Source organism: Mesocricetus auratus, unplaced genomic scaffold (genome assembly GCF_017639785.1).
Source record: "Mesocricetus auratus isolate SY011 unplaced genomic scaffold, BCM_Maur_2.0 Super-Scaffold_4256, whole genome shotgun sequence".
Lineage (NCBI taxonomy): Eukaryota > Metazoa > Chordata > Mammalia > Rodentia > Cricetidae > Mesocricetus > Mesocricetus auratus.
The window spans coordinates 57354848-57369126 of NW_024429182.1; the positions used below are offsets into that span (position 1 = coordinate 57354848).

The window sequence follows — 14279 nt, forward strand, 5'->3', positions numbered from 1 at the left end:
CACACAACTCCAGTACAGGCAGGCAGAGACCCCACCTCCCACCTCGCCTCACACCATGACTTGTGTGTATAAGATATGAACATTTCAACATCTTATTCCTCTCTGAAAGGGAAGGTGGGGTGGTGGCTTAGTTCTAAGGATGGGGACACTTCTGAAGGCATGGCAGGGTGAGGAGAGGGTACAATTTAGCTCAGGTGAACCTTCAGGACCGGTCCCTACTTCAGCAGGTAGTCCACCATGCAGAGCCACCTGATGAAGTAGGAGGTTGCCTGTGTGAGCACAGGGCAGGGGCTGGTCTGGAGTGGGGAAGAGTACAGGACCAGGGCAGCTTCCTTCATCAGCCATACCAGCAGAACTCCAGCACCCTCAGAGGCTGAAGCCAATCAAAGCCAGATGTGGCAGCAAACAGAAAAACCTTATTTACAAAGGAATAATGAGCCGTTTGGGGGATTGGTGATGGGGGGTGAGCTCAGACAGCGGTTGACCAATGCAGACAGTAAGCAGGTTCTTCATGGGCAGGACTGGAGGCAGTGCTCCTCCAAGGCCTGGGTGAAATGGGGTCTGTAGGTCCCTTAATGGCCTCATTGCTACAAGACTGAGCTGGTGGGAGTCAAGTAAAGTCCCTGGGAGGCCTCCTCCCTTTGTCCCTGGAAACTCTATGCTTGGGGGAGAAGCAGGGGCAGAAAATGCTAGAGGAGAAACTGTAACCCCCCCCACCAAAGAAAGGCAACACAGGCTATGCCAAGGGACTGAAAACCGGATGAACAGGAGCACAGTACAGAAAAATTCTTCATCTGTACATGTGTGTGGAAGGAGGTGGCTAACTTTTTGGGGGGTCTTTTACTGGGACCTGGGGCTCTCCTATTAATTTAGCTGGTCAGACCAGCAGAACCCCAGGTATCCCACTCAGTACTAGGAATACAAGCATATTTTACCACACCTAAATTCTTACAAGAGTTTCAGGGAGCTAACGTAGGTCCTCATGCTTGCACAGCAAGTACTTTAGCCCCACTGAGCCATCTCCTCAGGCCCAGGAGAATAATACGTTACAGCTGGTTGGAGTGTAGGGCAAGGACCTGTGTGTCTATCAGCTGCCTCTGCAACCTTGTACAGAAATCCTGCTATCCCTTGAGGCTTGAGCTGAGAGTGATGCCTGAGGAGGCCCATGATTGAAGCAGCATCTGGGACAGTGAGCACAAGCCTGGAGATGAGGGTGGGTGTTGGGGAAGGGACCCTGTTCACAGGACAGCCAGCATCCTTAGCCATGGCACATCAGTCCACTGCGGCCAAGAATGCACAGTCCCCTAAGGAACAAAAACACATGTCCACACACAAATTTGAACAGCAGCATCAGTCACAAGGGCCAGATGGTTGAAACAATTTGTGAGTCCACTGAGTCATGAACAAAATGTAGTCCACCCATACCACAGAATATCACCCAGTCCTGAAAATGAAGAAAATCCTGCCCTCTGCCACAGTATGGATGGACTTTGAAGGTACTGTTTGAAGATAGGAACCAGCCATAGGGAAGACAGATCCTCTGTTATCACTCATGCGATGTTCCTAGAATTACCACATCCACAGGGACAGGGGAAGGTAAGATAGGGGTGCTAGTGGCTGAGGGGGGAAGGGGGGACATGGCTAAGGGTGAGAGCTTGTGAAAATGTATACAACTCCAGCAACACACTCACAGCCACTGAACCACACCCTGATGTGCAATCTGTACAGGGCAAAAGCACACGTCTATAAAGCTGTTTAAAAGTCAGAAACAACGGGGAGAATGTTCAGCAGGTAGAGCCGCCCACCACCAAGCCTGATGAGCTCAGTTGGATCCCCTGGAAGTGGAGAATGGACTCTTGAAACTTGTTCTCTGAGCTCCACACCTCTTCACACATAATAAACAAGCAAATGTAGCTTGAGTTTCTTTTAGAGAGTTTTAATGTTGCGTCTGTGTGTGCATCTGTGTGGTGCACACTAGTGAACCCCTGCATAGCTCAGAGGCGCTGGATCCCCCTGGAACTGGGGCTGACTGCTGTTGTGAGCGAGCATCCTGATATGGGTGCTGGGAACCAAACCCAGGTCCTCTACAAGAGCAGTGTGTGCCCTTAACTGCTGAGCCATTTTGCCAGCCCAACCGATGCAATTTAAAATAAAAGGCAGACGTTAATGTCCCAAGGCCAGCTCTCTCCTGCCCAGGGTAACAAAATGAGGGGACAGCCCTCTCACCAGAAGTGATAACTCTGACCTCCTGCACACATCCTCTGCACTTAGCCAGTGGTAGGCAGCCCACTTTCTGGGGTTCTTGCTTTCTCTGCAGCCCCTCTCTGCAGCCCTCACAGTCAGCTGATGTAATTTGAAATCACAAGAGTGGGGTGTGTGTACTTTCTTTGAGGGTTAAGAGAAAGGGACACACGGTCTCTGGACTCCCATAGAACAATGTGAGGTGCACTCTCACCCTGAACTCTTGGGGAAGGGTCTAGGCCCTGCCCTATATGAAATGACAGACTATGGACACCCCCATGGAGGGCCTCACCCTCCCTGGGGGGGGATAACGGGGGGGATGGGGGGAGGGCACGGGAGGAGGGGAGGGAAAGGGAGAGGGACCTTGTACTGACTTGTGAAGCAACCTTGTTTCTTATCTAAATTTAAAATGGAAAAAAAATATTAATAAAAAGAAAAAGAAAAAAAAAAAAAGAGAAAGGGACACAGAGTTACAAGGAAGCCAGTCCCTGAAACCCTTAGCCAGGGACACAGATGAACTTGCTAAGGCACTGGTTGGTCCTCCCTGATGCTTCAGATGGGGAGGGGAGCCTGGGGGCTGGAAAGGGGACACCCAGTGTGATCCTCTCAGAGAATAGTATATGCCTGGGGTTGTAGGAAGCTTCAGACAGTGTCCTTTCCCTGAGTTCTAGAGCATTCCATCCCAGACCACAACCTGCGGACTTCTTTCTCCTCGGGCCACATCCATGGTATGGTAAGCAAGGCTGGGTTTTCCTGCCAGTTCTGATTAGACGGACAAGAAAGCACTCCTGAAGACGAGCCTTACAGGCCCAGGGGGGGCCAACAAAGCACCCGGAAAGTAGAGGGGGATACAGAAGCTTCAGGACGCCTTGATTGACTGTGGCAGGCCATCTCCTCAAGCTCTACCAGATTGCCTGGAATTAAAGATCTTACTCTCTGTGGTTCATGAGGTGTGCCTGTATGTGTGCATGTACACTTGCACACAGGCCTGCTGTAGCAGCTATTCCCAGCATTCTGTCACCCTATCATAAGCATACCCTTTGGGACTGAGTCTGTGAGGTTACCAGAGTAGAGAAGGGCCCTCCTTAAGGCTCGGTCCTTATGTAACTTCTCTAGAATTAGTGGGCTTATGTGCACCAAGTAGACATGGCAAAGGGGTCTGGCAACAAGGGGGCAAGTGACCCTGTCTCCATGTCCCTGGTCACTTGCCCACCTAAGCTGCCTTACCCTAGGTGACTTGGCCGTATACTGGAGTGACTACTGCACTCCAGGGCACCCAGGCTGCCCTACCCAGGGAGCCTCCTGGGCATGGAGGAAGCAGGCACCAGCAAATGGAGGCCCCTGCCTCCTCCTCTGGCTAGAAGAGTGGGATGTAGCCTGGGCCTGTGAGGGCCATGGTGGGGGTGGTGTGTGTGTGTGTGTGTGTGTAGAGAGAGAGAGAGAGAGAGAGAGAGAGAGAGAGAGAGAGAGAGAGAGAGAGAGAGAGAGAGAGAGAGAGAGAGAGAGACTGGGGCAAAGCTGGTGGGGGACTGTGGCAGTCAGCAGGACATGATGAAGGGTGACCTTGGCCCCCAGGGCCGCCTGTGCCCCTGAGGAGACTGTGAACAGTTCCTTGTGCATGTGGCGTGAAAGATGGGATTCCTCCTCCCCCAACAGTGAGGGTCCTCTGTGCCCGAGGCCCCATGAATTATTTCTCTAAGGAAAATACAGTTCTCCTGCCCACTTCCTGACCTTCCCCATCCTCTAAATCAACACTTGAAGGGTGCTTTTGCTGGCCTTCAGCCTCCACCAGCATGCTCTCCACCTCCCCATCTCCACCCCCAGCTTTGCACTCCAGTGGGGGTGGGACTGAGCACTGACTCCATCTCAGGAGGCCCCAAGCCCTGCTCAAAACCCACAACCCACAGCCCAGCCATGTTGCAGAGCGCAGATTCCGAGTCCAGGCAGACAGGCACCCAGAGATGGGGGCGAGATGCCACATGGGTACATGAGTGATGAGACTGGGCTATCCACAGCATCTGGTGAAACCATGACCGCTCCCCAAATCTCTAATCAAACTTCCTCCTTAGAACTAAATTTTATACCAAGACAAACTCATAATCAGAAACACTGAGATAGTTATAATCACAATCACACACACTTTAAGACACACACAAACACATATAGTGGGTCTCACACACACACAGACACATAGTCATAGTCACACTCAGACACACACACTGAACCAGTTTCAGACACATACACAGATACAGTCACAGAATCGAACACATAGGCTCTGAGACAGCCAACTCTCAGAATATATTAATTAACATACATAATATTGGACTCAGGCAGAGAAACTTCATTTGCAGACCCATACAATTAGTCAGTGAAATGACAGATACCCTGACACCTAGACACAGTCATATATAGACACAGTTACAAACACAAACTAGGGTCCGGCTTAGTGGCACATGACTTTAATCTCAGTACTCAGGAAGCAGGAGTAGGCAGACCTTTGAGTTGAGGCCAGTCTGGTCTACACAGCAAGTTCCAGGACAGTCAGGGCACATAGAAAAACCCTATCTTACAAAACCAAACCCAAAACCCAACCCAACGCCTACACACACACACACACACACACACAAACTCAGGCATCAATGCTGAAAAATAAGCAATAGACACAATTAAGATTCTAGTCAATGTAGCTAAAGGCATATGACTTTTGTTCCTTTAAAATCCTAAAAAATTATTGCCTGTATATGTGTGATGAGTGTTTGTGGGCAGGTGTGCTCCACAGATGTGTGGAAATCAGAGGACAATTTTCTGGAGTCTACTCTTGTCCATTTACCTTCTGTGGGTTCTGGGGATCAAACTCAAGTCCCTAGGCTTAAAGGGAAGTATCTTTATCTAGCAATCAATCCTGCTGGCCCTTTGCGCCTTGTAATCTCTGTCTCTGCACTCATACTGGCTCCTTGCTGCTCTTTCATGTCTCCTCACCCATAGCCTCTGGTCATGGTGGCCTGGCCTGGCTGTCTCCTTGCAATGACACAGCCCCTGGAGCCTACAGATCTGCCTCTGATCTCCCTCATGCCCTTCCACATCCTTCCTGCTCCCCATCCCTCTCTGGTCCTTCCTGCCATTGTATCACACCAAAATCTGTCTGGACAGGCGATTCCCTCCTCCCCCAATGAGGGCTGCAATCTGGGACTGTTTCCTGGGGCTCACACACTTGCCTGGCAGTGGGCTTCTGCTCCCACAGAGCCACCCTGAGTTGTCCTATCGGGTATGAAGATTCACACTGCTGTCTGTGCCCAGGCCTCCTGCGCCACATGTGTTAGAGACCCAGAGACACCACCCATGACAGAAAGCAAAGTATCCAGGTCTTTCTCCACAAAGGATTTTTATTTGGGCTTGTCAGAATCACTGTGCTCACTAGGTCTGTGGCCCGGTCCCTGTTAGCATAGGTCATAGGCCAAACCAAGAAGGGATACCAGGGCACCGGGGGTCGCTGCTCTGCCTCTGCTGCTGAAGCTCCTCTTCCAGAGGGTCTGCAGGACTGGGCTCTTTCTCTGGAAAAAGATCTGGGAAGGTGAAGGTCTGCCCATGGGCCTGGAGAGAAAAACAGGGGCTTAGTTGAGAGCCTGAGGCTAGCCTTCCTATCTCACAGAGGGATTCAATCCCTGGAGGCTAACAATCCTGGACCCTGGATGACAAACAACAGGATGATGAGCCACCAGTGTCTCTAGGCCGGGTTCCTGATGGGAAAACAAACACCTTGCAGGACAGCCCTTCAACCTTTATCTATCAGCGGCAGGCTATTACTGGGACAATGGCCCTTTTCATGGACATTATCTCTTTACAGGGGTCTGTACCAGCCCAGGGCTCATTAAAAGCAGCCCAGCAAAGACCCATTCACCAGGCGGTGGAACTGGGGGCAGGAACTAGGAGCAGAAAAACAGGACACAAATGACGTCTGGTGCCAGGCTAAAACTTTTTCCAGCCAAAATATCTAAAGGCCTTCAGCCACATTAAAGGCCGCCCTCCTCCAGGCTCCGAACTTGGCAAATAAAATGCACACAACGTACAGAGAAACCTACATACGCAGCAGTCTATAAATCAAGTCTGGCTTTGCAAATTAACTGCTTTTACGTCTTTCACTAGAAGTTCAGAGTGTGTCAGCATGGCCACATCCCAGCCTGGGGCCCCAAGCATGTGGTCCAGCACCAGTGAAGGCCCTGGGAGGGTGAACGAGCCAGCACTGAAGGCTCTAAGCAGACACAGGGCTGGGAGGCTCACTTGTAGCCGGCTAACATCTCTAACATAAGAGGTGTAAGAGGGAAAGGGCACAAAATGCCAACCTCGAGGCAGAGAGACCCTCTCTTGCCATTCCCTCTTGTCTCACATGTGGACAAATAGGGAATTCTGAATCAGGGGTACGTAAGTTCAGCCAGAGGTGTGCACTTGGCTCCCAGACTCTTGCTTTGGGGCTGGTCATGTAGCTTAGTTGATAGACTTCCTGCCTAGCATGAAGGGGCCCTGGGTTTGCTCTCCAGTACCACAAAAACCTAGGGTTGCTCATGCCTGGTGCTGTAATCAGCACTGGGGAGGCGGAGGCAAGAGGACCAGGAGCTCAGGGTCATCCATGACTACACAAGGAGTTCCAGGCTAGTCTGGGTTACAAGAGACCCCATTTCAAAAATTTTCAAAAAGGGAGGCAGTAGCTTATAAGCACAGCTGACTGCTTACCTAGATTTGACTGCTAGGTTTGGGGGCAGCTGGAGCCCAAAATGATAGCCTGAGGTCCAGAGACAAAGATAAGACAGCCTATGCGGGTAGGTGTGGGAAAGAGCAGAAGCAACCAGAAAGGGACCCGTTTCACCATCTACGGGTGCCCGTATGTCTTCTCTGAGGGATATCTCTAGAGATAATTACTTCATACTTTTTAAAAAATGTAGTCACCCACCCTCCAAGGAGAGAAAGCCGGCTTTGAGGGGCCCAAAGCAGGAAAGGAAAAAGGCCAAGGGGAAAAGTGGAGAAGCAGTCCTGGCTCCAGTAATCCCAGGGCCCCTGAGGGCCATTGTTGGGCTGGACTGTGCCTGCCTGCAGCATTTATTCTGGAGCCTAGGGCTCAGGGCCTGTGTGCAGCACTCCGTCAAACACCATTCTGTGTAAACACAGTCAATGCTCTTTTTGTTATGTGGGGTCTAAAAGCTTGCTAAGGCTCCCTCCCCACCCGACCAAAAAGATGTTTATCAGGTTGTCAGGAGAAAAATGTGGACGCCCACCACGTGGGACCCGCCTTTCCCTTCCACACTCACAATGAACTGTCTCTCTCCCTCTGCTTGCCCCTTCCTGAGCTTCACAATGCAGTTACCAGAAGCCCCCCACCCCCAAAGGACATGCTAGAGACAAAGACAGTCTTTGCAGATACAGCAGGGAAGTCCCAAACACTAACCATTTCTAGACTGGAGCTGGGAAGGGGATGCATTACAAATTTTTATTCTGGTCAAGAAGCCTTGCCCAGTGGGGACACGATGGGCCCCCATTTATCACAATTTCACAGAGGAAGGTGGACATGCCTGGTGGCAGCTGCAGACGCCAGATCTAAGAAGTACTGAGTCCAGCTTTCATGAGTGTGGTGGGGCTGGAGGGGGGATGTAGGGCTCATATGTCTCAAAAGCCACTTGTAACCATAGCTGTCTCTGAAGTGACTTGTGGCAAATGCCAGCATATGGATGTGGCCCCACAGGCTGTGACAGAGACAGATGGGTGGATTCAACGCCCAGTGCTCACACACACACAGGCCTTCAGACAGCCCAGGCCTTCTTTTTCCACCTGCATGGCTGATTTTATGTACTGCAAATATTAGGCCCTGTTTAGAACAACTGTGGCTCTTTCTTCAGCAAAGCTGCCTCCCTCACAGGGTCTTTGAACAAACAGCCATCCAGCCTAGGCGGGGTGGGAGGAGCCCATTCTCAATAGCGTGACTGCCATCTAGTGGCCAGCTGTGGCGGCTGGGCTCCCTGGAGGGCTGTTTACATTAAAACTGGAGAAATTGGAGGAAGCCCCCCTGTGGGATTCAAGCAGTCGGGGGTGGGGGGGGGGTCGTAGTTAATGGACCCTGCCCAGTGGAGTCTTCCAGGCAAGATTCCCAGAGGTCAAAGGAAATTCTGCCTGGACACTAAGACCCAAGGGTGGTGGTTTAAAATCTGGCCTCAAAGACCATGGGTCCAGGAGAGAGAAGGCTTGAAAATGTACACTCTCTGGCAAGTCTGCAACTCAGTGAATAAAGGCCCAGGCTAGGTAGGAGTCCTTTCCCTGGACCCCAGGCAAGGATGAGGTGAAGTAGCTTTGGTGCCTGTACTCGAAGAATCACTGTCATGATTAGACTGACAAACTGAGGAATGTGCCCCAGATATCCCAACCAATTCACTGCATTGGGCTCCTAGAGGAACATCAATTCTGTACCAGGATCTGTCCAAAGCCAGGTCTTCAGAGCTGTGGCTTTCCACATTCCCTCTGATTTCTGTTTTCACCAAGCACAAAGTCAAGGCATTGGCCTTTAACACAAAATAAGGAATGGACTTACTGAGCTCCGCAGAGGTACTCTGCGGAGGTGCACTAGGACCTGGACTTCTCTGGCCCAGAAAGGTGGAGTGCATTGCACAAACAGCCCCAGGACACAGTTGAGACAATGAGCAGAAACAGGTCTGCTCTCACTCACCAGCTGCACGTAGGCCACTTTGTAGTCTGGCTTCTTGATCCTTACACCCTTGTGGTCCCTCCTCCTGTTGGAGCCTGTGAGGGGACAGCAGACCCTGCCTGAGATCCTGGCCCCTACAGCCCATCTGGAGGTGGAAGTTTCAATGGGCAGACTGAGCTCTAGGAGGGGGTCTCAGACAGATCTCCCAATAATGCCACCAAAACCAGTTTCTATGTTTAAGTAAAAAGAGTCTTTGAAAATAGAAATGACAGCAAAAGATTTTAAAAGAATAGAAGCGACCTCTTTTCTCTCTGGTGAAGTGTAGCTTCTCTAGGAAGGGCATTTCTCAGGGGGCTGCATTGCTAGCCAGCCATGAGCACTGGCTCTGAGGAGAAGATTGTGGACCTATTAGAGTCAGCCTAGGCTAAGGAAATGGCTTGAAGGAGTAGAGGACATTTCAGGGTCACAGCTAAAAGTTCTGGGGACTATAAGGAAAGGGGCTGGGAGCAGACTTCCACCAAGGAGCCCCATGTGACTCTGGCAAGTCACCCAAGTCCCTCATGTTTAGGTTTCCCTTCATGGACCGTCTGGAGACATCATGGAGTAGGCACAGAAGGCAAGTCACCAATACAGGTACCCACCATGCTGCACCCGCGTGCGCACAGCAGCCACAGGAACATTGTAAATTTGCTCAAGGTAATTCCGGAGGTCCACCCTGGTCATCCTGGACAAGACAGAAAGAAAACAAGTCTGAGCTAAGCCTAGATAACAGGGAAAGATATCTTACCCGGGAATAAGGGTGAGAGTGCAGGAGCAGCTGTAGCCAGATGAGGTTGGGCCCCAGTACTGTCCTCTCTAGATACAAGGATAAGTTAGGGCAACGAGAACTTGGTTTCGTCAGCTTGATTTACTTGGTCCTCTCTTGATCATCACCAGGAGCCAGCTGGGCTCACCCTGATAAAATGTAGAGCATTGAGATTGTTCCCAGGCTGGGCTCCTGTCTGTGACTAGACTTGCTACTGTGGTCTATGAGACACTTGCTGCTAAAAAGGGGCCTCTAGGACAGGGTGGATGAAGCCCACACAGGCTTTCAGTACAACCCTGGCCACCATAAGCTCCTGTGCATGTATGTAAGGCTGAAGAGACCCTACTCCAGTTTATATAGGTATTTTCCCCTGCCCCCTCTCCCCCAGCTGAGCTGGTGCCTGAGGCTTTAGGGACTCAGAGCAGCAACAGCAGTTGGGATTGCACTGCTCCTTCCTAAAAAAATAAGAAAGAAAGAAAAAAGTGGCACACTAAACTGAGCAGAAGGAGGTGAGGAACTCAGGGCTAACAATCTAGAAGCTCTGCAAATCTCAGCATGCTCCAACCCAGCCTCCAGGGACTCCTTTCCTGGGAAAGGATGGAGGCAAGAATTCAACAAATCTCAGGCTTTCTGTTAAGCTTTCCCCAGGTGGAGGGCGAGCCAGGAAACCAGCCAAGAGCATGCTTGCTCTCTGGCTGCCTGAAGTTCTGCAAACATCAGGCCCCTCCACCATCCGCTGAGCAAGCAAAGCGGCCCCAGGTCTTTCCACCACAGGAAAAGCCTGGCCCTGGGGAGCTGAGCTAGAAAACAGGACAGGACCCACATCCTGGAGGCCACTCCCCAGCCCCCAAATTCCTTTGGGACTTACTTACTCCATGGGGATTCGGAATTGCACAGTATCTTCAGGCTGGGCAGTACCAGGCCGCACCAGCTGGATGAAGAAGTTGGTTCGGAACACACGGAGCTGGGGGCCACCCAGCTGGTAAAGAGGGTACCTGCTCAGGAGAAATTAGAACATTAGGGTTGCATGGGCGCATGCATGCACACACAGTGTTACAGGCTCATGTGTTCACTCACACCAGTAGGGTCAAGGCAGGCTGGGGGCAGGTATACATAGGAACTGTACTAGGACATGGAGGTCACAGGGCCTGTCCCTACTGCATGGTGTGATTAGTACAGGGGGGAGCAAGAAGTTTCCCAGTCCTTAGCCTCCCTTTTGGCATACCAGGGTTAGGGACACTACAGCTTGCCTATGGAAAGGGCACAAGGGAAGCTTGAAAACAAAAACAAGAGATGAGGATTACAGTGGAGGCATGGTGGTTGTAGTTCCAGCTTGTAAAAATGTAAGAGAGCAAGGGAGGAGGACCTCATGAGCAGAGTGGTAGTGGTACTCCACTTGAAGTTACCACCTCCTCTGAAGGTCTACCAACTCCTCCTGGGTGTTCCCATGCCCAGGGAGAAGGACCCCGTTACTCTCCCCCTCAGCACAAAAGAGCCCCTGTTCCTTGAGAGGAAGGCCAACAGGCTGGGAGCTGGTGAAGACAGTGTTCCTAACACCTCACTGGACTCCTAAAACTACCCAAACAGGAAGAAGCTGATGAGGATTTGGGGTAGCCACTGTTTCTCACCATTATCAGAACTGTAGACAACGCAGAATCTCTGCCTGGTGGTCTTATACACCTCCCAGTCTGCTGAACGGACATGGAGGTGGAGAAATACAAGCTCTGTGGGCTTACTAGAGGTGTAAGTCCATGGTGCCAGGTGGAAGGTGGGTACACAGGACCACCTAGGGTCACACTGATAACCAGAAGTGTGGCATGTGGTTCAAACCTGGGAGCACCTGAGCACCACACTTGAAGGGCCAGGTTGAGAATACCAGGTAGGTGTGTGTGTGGGGGGGGGGGGGGCTCTGTAGCTAAACGTTTGCCAAACTCAGCCGCTCAGGAGCCAACCCTGTGATCAAATCCATACATTGTTGCCAGATCTCTAGTGCCCCTGGCAGAGCCTCTCTGAGAGGACCTTGAGCTCTGTGCCTACAGGAGCAGGCAGCAAGTGGGGGTGGGGGGGACGGGGACAGGGAAAGGACCCTTTTGAAAGAAGGGCAGGCTTTGAAGTCCAGGTCAACTGTGATATCCAAGTTGGCCTCACATTTATCAGCAGGGCCCTAACTGTGGCCCAGCATAAGGACAAAATTGGGAAAACCTTAACAGTGGAAAGTGGGGTACAGTGCTCACTAAGCTCCCTGAATCTTCTAGTCTCTGAATCTTCAGGATGAGGACCTGGGAGCAGAGGCCCTAAGACCACACTGGAGTCATGAGGACTACTTGCAGATTTCTGATTCCCCTAGATCAGCCCTTGCCCACAAACTTTCCCCACAGACTGCCAGGTACATCCCAGGCCTGGTGACTCCCCTCAGAAAACTTGCAGCCTCCTCTTGGCCCCAGGACACTCCCTGCTCTCCTAGCCTTGCTGCTCTTCTGAGGCCTGGCTTTTCAGGGTTCCTCTAACTTAACTTCCTTCCTACTATTTTTTTTTTTTTACAAACACCCCAACAGTCTATCTCAAGGGGAACTCTTGGCTCTCCTCCCTCACAAACTGAGCACCTGGCTCCTCACTGGTTACTAGGCTGCGACTTCTTGGTAGCTCAGGTCTCATCCGTGATCTCACCCTGTCCCCACCCACCCAACTCACACATGGGTCCCACTAGCTCCTTGCAAAGCCGGGGGTGAGCACGTGGCTGACTCACACAGCCCTGATTCTGAGGGCCCTGGTTCCTTCTAACCAGTATGCGAAATAAATTATACGGGTGTCCACCAGGCAATTCCTGAAGTCCTCTCCCCAGCTGTGTGCAGGGTTCCCCAAATCCCGTCTCCATGAGACCCCCCAAACCTACATTAATGCTTAACTTGGGGCCACCCATCCAGTGGGTCACGTGTTCACTGAACACGTGTTTCCTGCTTAGACTGTGGGAGGCCAGCCCTGCTGGCCACGTGGAGATCTGTGAACGCAGCAACTTTTGGGGGCTTGGGGCAGGGGTACTGCGAGCACTGGCCGATCTCGGCCCAGCTCTGGATATTTGCCAGAGCAGGCCCGAGCCGTTGGCTGTGATTGACAGCCAGTACACTACGCCGCGGTAGGTCTGCCGCGTGGACTCCTGCGGGAAACCGGCCGAGTGCGGGCGCCTCCTGCTTCCTGTCCTCGGGACCGCCCGGGCCCCGCGCCCACCCAACCTGGGCTGCACTGCCCGCTCAGTCCGGCAAAGATATTACTCACAACACATTCCGCGCCATGGCAGCCGCACCTCCCGCTCCGGAAGGAGCGACACCCCGCACAGTGCCCGCGTTGGCACAGCGCCCCCTCGCTTCCGGAGGCCGCGCTACCCCTTTCCCTGCACCGCAGGGCCACGCACGTTAGGTGTCCCGCAAATACCCACCCCCACCCGTGCACCATAAGCTTCCCGCGCACCGCCCCCGGCACAGTGCACCCGCCTCTCCTCCTGGCACACAGTGCACAACCCCACCTCTCACCCCGACCCGCAAAAAGCCCGCGTGCACACTGCCCGTTGTTTCCACCCAGAACCATACACAACAGAGTCCCGCGTACAACTCTGTACAATGTACCTCCCTGCTCTTCATCCTGTAAGCGCCCTACACCCACATGCTTCCCCATCCACAAGGGAGCCACCCTCTGCCATGAGCCACCTAATACTTTGGCACTGCTGGGTGCTGGATTCTACAAAGGACACTTACTACTATCCTGCTTTCCCCCTTCAAGCGCTGTCATACACCCTGCACCCCCAAATCTACTCTGAATCTACCTGTCCCCTTGTTGTAAGTAGTTCAGCACTACCTTTGTTCCCACTCCCCTTTTTCTCGACTGAACTAAACTACCCTATAAGGCTCACCAAGGCCTGGTTGTCCAGCCCCCACCCTGTGTACCACAGGCTAGCTTTACAAACATCCACAGTGCCTTTCTCTATGCCCAGCTTCTTTATCCCTTTCCCTCCCACAGGCACATCAAGAGGCTACCCCAATCCCCCATTCCACACAGGACCCTAGCCCTCCTCAACAATTCAGTCACAGCTCAGCCAACAATCCCTGGGGCAGCAGAGCTGGGGAAGGGTGGGGTGGGCTGGACCTCCTGTCTGAGGTCTAAGGCCCCTCTCCCAGCCCGTACTGGGTTGTTTTCCCTTCCAGGCTAAACTCCCAGGACCCCCTCCTTTCTCCTTCCCTCCCTTTCTTGGCTGCCCAGCCACATTTGCAGCCCAGCAGCCCTGCATACTCCCTGTCCCAGGAGCCCCTGGCCACACCTCCTCCAAGAGGCCACTAGCCTTCTTAGACCTTTCTGTCCACTGCCCCTCCACCCTGCAGATCAGGGACCCTCCAGCCTAGCCCTTACTAAGACATCCCTTGTCCATATTGCCTCTCTTTCTTGTTTGTGAGCCCCGTCTTCTCTACAAGTTCTCTTTGCTGCTTTCTAGCTCCCTCAGTCCTGCTTGCTTTCTGTCTGCACCCCATGGCAACATAGTTGCCTTTTGGGGCTGGGAAG

At 52.3% G+C, this 14279-nt stretch overlaps 1 protein-coding gene across 2 annotated transcripts; it reads right to left on the minus strand.

Moving 5' to 3' along the window:
* Window positions 1-5606: 5606 nt before the first annotated feature.
* Window positions 5607-13135, minus strand: Mrpl23 (mitochondrial ribosomal protein L23). Of its 2 annotated transcripts, none has more exons than XM_005064153.4 (5): window positions 13005-13135; window positions 10604-10726; window positions 9568-9650; window positions 8948-9021; window positions 5607-5832 (listed from the first exon to the last, which is right to left on the minus strand). In XM_005064153.4, exons 1-5 carry the CDS (start codon window positions 13019-13021, stop codon window positions 5689-5691), a joined length of 441 nt encoding a protein of 146 aa, XP_005064210.1. In that variant the 5' UTR covers window positions 13022-13135; the 3' UTR covers window positions 5607-5688. The 2 variants fall into 2 exon arrangements, with proteins under 2 accessions (XP_005064210.1, XP_040607074.1); XM_040751140.1 differs by lacking the exon at window positions 13005-13135 and adding an exon at window positions 12625-12643.
* Between the last annotated feature and the right edge of the window lie 1144 nt (window positions 13136-14279).